The sequence below is a fragment of the Orycteropus afer genome, unplaced genomic scaffold (genome assembly GCF_000298275.1).
Source record: "Orycteropus afer afer isolate SDZICR_OR568_19922 unplaced genomic scaffold, OryAfe1.0 scaffold00048, whole genome shotgun sequence".
In the NCBI taxonomy this organism is placed as follows: Eukaryota; Metazoa; Chordata; class Mammalia; order Tubulidentata; family Orycteropodidae; genus Orycteropus; species Orycteropus afer.
This window is the reverse complement of record NW_006921635.1, coordinates 6,950,312-6,955,440: the sequence shown is the minus strand read 5'-3', so window position 1 is coordinate 6,955,440 and position 5,129 is coordinate 6,950,312. Positions and strand designations below refer to the sequence as shown.

The following is a 5,129-nucleotide window of genomic DNA, read 5'->3' as shown; positions in this document are numbered from 1 at the left end:
ACCAGCTACTCCTCGGAAGGAAGGTTGGGCAATCTACTTCCATAGAGATACCACCTCGGAAACCCAAGGAGGGGTCACTATGAGTCGAAATCAACTCGATGGCAGGGAGTTTTTTTTTTGGTCATTTTGCAAATGACAAAACAGTAAGCACAGAGGTTACGTAGCTTGCTCAAAGCAGACAGTCTAGACGTGGGGGAATCAAGCGCGTGCTTCTTTGAAGCCCTTGCTTTGCCTGACGCACCGTCAGGTGGTCTCTCTGAGGGTGTGTGTAGTTAAAACATTCATTCGCTCATTCCACACTTACTTACTGAGCACCTACTGCTTGCCAGGCACTGTTTAGAGTTCTTGGGATACAGCCCTGAACAAAACGAAACTTCTTTCCTTCATGTACTTTTTTTTTTTTTTTTTAATCAGGGAGATAGACAATAAAGAAACAAACATAAACTAGTTCAGTTTTTTTTAAATATATATACTGAAAATTATAAAATCGTATCACAGCATTTAAACACTTAAGTAAATTGAGAAAGACTTACTGTTGATCACTGGAAACCATAGCTCAATTTTGACTAATGCTGTGAAGAAAAATAAAGTTGCATAAAGGGGATGAAGAGTGATGGTGGGGTGGCCTATTTTAGTCCTGGTGGTGCAGTGGTTAAAGTGCTCAGCTGCTAACTGAAAGGTCGGTGGTGAGAACCCACCAGCTACTCTGTGCAAGAAAGATGTGGCAGTCTGCTTCTGTAAACATTAAACCACGACTAGAAAAAACCACACTCACTGCCACTGAGTCAGATCCAACTCAAAGCAACCCCTCCTTGGGTTTCCTAAGGCAGTATCACTACGGAAGTAGATTGCCCAATCTTCTTTCTGTGGAGTAGCTGGTGGGTTTGAACCGCCAGCAGTCAGGTGCCTCAGGCACTACACACCGTAGTTCCCTCTGTAAGCGTTACAGTCTTGGAAACCCTATGTAGCAGTTCTATGCTGTAGTATAGGATCGCTATGAGTCGGAATTGACTGGACAGCAGTGGTAGACTGGGAAGACTTCTCAGAGGTGGTTATATTTGAGCTGAGATTTAAAAGAAAGGAAAGAGAGGAGCCAGGTGGCCAAATGGGGCAACAGGTCCCCCGGGGTGGGCTGGGGGGGACAGAGGTGGCAAGGCCCAGAGGCTGGAGCAGACCTGTCCTACTGGAGGGACAATGCTGGGGGGAGGCAGCAGTGGGGAGAGACGCGGAGGCTCAGAGAGGCAGAGGGCAGGCCCGCGAGCCTCCTGTGGCGACTCGGGGCAGGACGGTAGTGAGAGAGGAAGTGACGGTTGAGGAATGTGGACGTACTTTGAACACAGGACAGAAATAATTTACTAGATGGGGATGAGGTGTGCCAAAGGGGTGTCAGGAAAGGTACGGGGCTTTGGCAGGAGTCTGAAATGCGAGGTTGCCATCCCCTGAGCGGGAGAAGACTCCTGGAAGGAAGGATGTGCCACTCAAGCCGCCCTCTTCTCTTCTTCCGTCTTCTCCCTCCTCCTTCACTCCCTCTCTCCTTTTACCTCCCTTCTCCCCTCCACTCACTCCTTCTCTTTCCCCTTCCTTCCCCTCCCACTCTTTCCCCTTTCCTCTTTCTCCCCTCCCCTCCCCTCCTGCTCTCCCCGCTTCTCTCCTTCCCCTGCTTCTGGCCTGGGCAGGGCCCATGGGGCCTGGTGGGAGGCCGTACCTCTTGGTACCAGTACTTCACCAGGCGGATGAGGTTCTTGAGCTTGGTCGGACGCCGCTTCAGGAAGTCTCGCTGTAGCTCCGTGAAGCACGTGGAGAACTCACCTCCCGTGGAACACTCTTTGATGAGCCGGACGTAGATTTGGGGGTTAGGTTTGTAGTAACTAAACACGTGACCTGTTAGGGACAGAGCCATCACCTGAAGATGTCAGCTCTTCTCTGAGGTTCTTCCCATCTCTCTGAGGGGACAAACTCACTGGCTGTGGAATCCAGTGACAGGGGCAGCAGGCCCAGAGCCAACACATCTGAGGTCCAGTCCCCGACTCCTTTCTCCCATGTCCAATGCCACTGCCCTGCCCAAGCCACCATCACCTCCTCATTGGTTCCCCACAGCCTGTGGTCCACCTAGCCCCTGTGGGCTCTTTGAAAATCTGATCGCTCCTCTTCTTGCTTCCTGTCACATCTAGAATAAAATCTGAAGTCACCATGGTGGCCTACAACACCTGGTGTCACTGGGCCCCTGCTACTGACTTCAAGCCACTTCTATGCTGCTCCCATTTTGAGTCTGGAAGCTCTGATGAAACCGGTCCACCATGGGTGACCCTGCTGGTGTTTGAGGTACTGGTGGCATAGCCTCTAGTCTCACAGCAACATGCAGCCACCACAGTGCCACAAACTGACAAATGAGTGGTGGCCTGCATTTGTAGAAAGATAACGTTCACACACCTTGCCATATGTCAAACTGGTAAGCCTTGCAGATGTTGTATAAGAAATGTCTTTGTCCTCCCCTACCCCCTCACCAAGCCCCAAACTACCTGCTGTTAAGTCAGTTCTGACCCCAGGTGACCCCATGTGTATGAGCAGAACTATGTCCATATGCTCTTCGATGGCTATGAGCTTTTGGAGTTAGATTCCCAGGCCCTTGTTCCAAGAGTCCTTTGGGTGGATTCAAACTGCCAACCTTTCGGTTAGGAGCTCACCACTTAACCAAATGGTGTTAATTTGCCATGTAATGTGTCTCCCATGACTGATTAGGACCTTTTTCATTCTTGTCGCAGGAAAGATAACCTTGCACTCCACTTGGAAGGGGTACCCTGCTATGGTAAAGCTTTCATGTTGTATGAGATATGTTGCTCAGAAATAAACAGAAAAAATGAGTCACTGTCATAGGTCCAGGGCTGAGACCCCGTATGGCTGGTGGCACTTACCCAGAGCATCGTATGCAGGCAGCACGTCAAAATTGACCCACTCATTGACCTTGGGGGACATCAGACGGAAGCTGAGCACGCGGGGGTTTAGCCAGCGACTTAGCCAGTTACCGTGGATCTCAAATATCACTTCAAACTTTCTTTCTCTTTGACAGGCTTCCAACTGTCTTTTGATCTCCTTAATGAACATTCCTCGAAGATTTAGCTGTTCCTCAAAACTTTTCAGATTGTTGAGGAAGACGACCAGGTCGGCGTCTGACCGGCCTTTGAGGGCCGTGCCTTTGCCAGAGGAGCCTCCCTAGATAAAAGGATGAGACCAATCACTAACATTGTTGAGAGGAACCTCCCTAAACAAAATGACGAGAAGAATCCCTAACATGGTTAAGTGCTTTGCTGTTCTGAGGGCATGGAAGTCCTAACTCCTAAAAATCTGATAATGACTCTCTGATTTACATGTTATTATTAGTTCCCATTTTACAGATGGGGTAACAGATGCTTTGAGAGATTGTATGACCCGTCCAATCATGTAACTAGTGGTGGCAGAGAGAGGACTGACTGGGCGGCCTTGTTCCAGAGTCCATGTTCTTGTCCCTTGGGCTTTACTACCTTAGCTGAGTGTTTACACACGCTAACGAGATCAGGAATTATTATCACCATTTTCAAACCCAAACCAAACCTGATTTCAACTCATAGTGACCCCATTGGGTTTCCAAGGCTGTATGTCTTGACAGAAGCAGACTGCCTCATCTTTCTTCTGCAGAGCAGCTGGTGGGTTTGAACTACTGACCTTTTGGTTAGCAGCCAAAGGCTTTAACCACTACACCATTAGCGCTCCTTATCCCCACTTTATACAGAAGGAAATGGCAGCACAGAGAGGCTAAGTGATTTCCCAAGGCCTCCCAGCCAGTGGGTGCCATCTGCTTTCAAAAGTTACACCCCACCAGCCCAGGACACTGCAGGAATGGGGAGTCCCAGGCTCTAATTGCTGTTGTGGTTGTATGTTGCCATCAATGATTCTGACTCATAGCGTCTCCACGTGTGCAGAGCAGAGCTGCCCCTTAGGGCTTCAAGAGGCAGCTCGCCGGCCCTGTCTTCTGAGGAATCTCCGAAGGGTTTGAACCACTGACCTCTCTGCTAGTAGCCTAGAGCCTAACCGCACCACATAGGGACTCCATGGCCACTAATTAGCAAATTGTTTATCGGAGCTGGGCCTCAGTTTCCCTAGCTCTGAAATGGACATGGCCCAGGACAGTGTTTCATACCCTTCACCGGGGCACCTGTTAAAAATACAGGTGGAGGACCTCAGCCCAGGTTCCATCTTCTGCATGGATAAATCACCAGCCCCCAAGACCTCAGCCCTTCTTTCCACCTTTCACACCCCAGCGCAGTCTGCTGTGTTTCTCCACAGACACTCTTGCCCATTCAGCCACCCCTCCCCAAGTCCGGCAAGCCAGTGCTCACCTTGACGACCTTCGACACCCGCACAGGGTGGGACTCGTATCGGAAGCATCTCTCCTTTAGGAAACTGCAGATGATGTCAATGGCTCGTCTGACCTGCAGGCGGAAAGTTGTGTCCGGCAGGAGATGATCTTCAATGAACTTGTCCAGGTCCTTGGCCTGCATGTATCTGAGTTCGGGCATGATGTTTGGGTGGGGGGCAAAAGAGCCAGGGATGGGAGAGCTGACACCTGGGCTCTGTGAGCCCTTGATCTCCGCAAGCTGAACTTGGGCTCTGTTAGTTTCGTTTCCTGGGAAGGGCGGAGCTGTGCCGCTGGTGCTGGCCCCGCCCCTTAGCCAATCACACACTCAACGCTCCGAGAGGCTCCGCCTCTGACCAGAATCACAGCTGCCCAGGGGCACTCTCTCCTCTGCTCTGAAATGTCTTCTCCAATCTTTAACTATCAGCCTGTAACATGACGTCAGCTAAGAAAAACCGTCATTAAAAACAGGTTTTTCCTTCTTTGTCTCTGTGTGTGTGGCTGACAAAATTGCTGTATCGTTTTCTATGGTTTTTACAGCAATGTTGTTGTTGTTGTTATGTGCCGTCGAGTCGACTCATAGCGACCCCTCCTTGGGTTTCCGAGGCAGTATCACTACGGAAGTAGGATTGCCCAACCTTCCTTCCGAGGAGTGGCTGGTGGGTTTGAACCGCCAGCCTTCTGGTTAGCAGTTAAGTGCTTTAGCCACTATGCTACCAGAGCTCCTAATATGTGCATG

At 50.2% G+C, this 5,129-nt stretch overlaps 1 protein-coding gene across 1 annotated transcript in view; it reads right to left on the bottom strand.

The window, feature by feature from the left end:
* The window catches only part of LOC103194847 (2'-5'-oligoadenylate synthase 1), an 8,446-nt gene extending 3,893 nt beyond the window's left edge, over nucleotides 1–4,553 (bottom strand). The window contains exons 1-3 of the mRNA XM_042780609.1: nucleotides 4,374–4,553; nucleotides 2,913–3,210; nucleotides 1,706–1,881 (exon numbers count right to left, since the gene is read on the bottom strand). Coding sequence (XP_042636543.1) covers nucleotides 1,706–1,881; nucleotides 2,913–3,210; nucleotides 4,374–4,553 — 654 coding nt within the window. The remainder of the gene's footprint in view (nucleotides 1–1,705; nucleotides 1,882–2,912; nucleotides 3,211–4,373) is intronic.
* Between the last annotated feature and the right edge of the window lie 576 nt (nucleotides 4,554–5,129).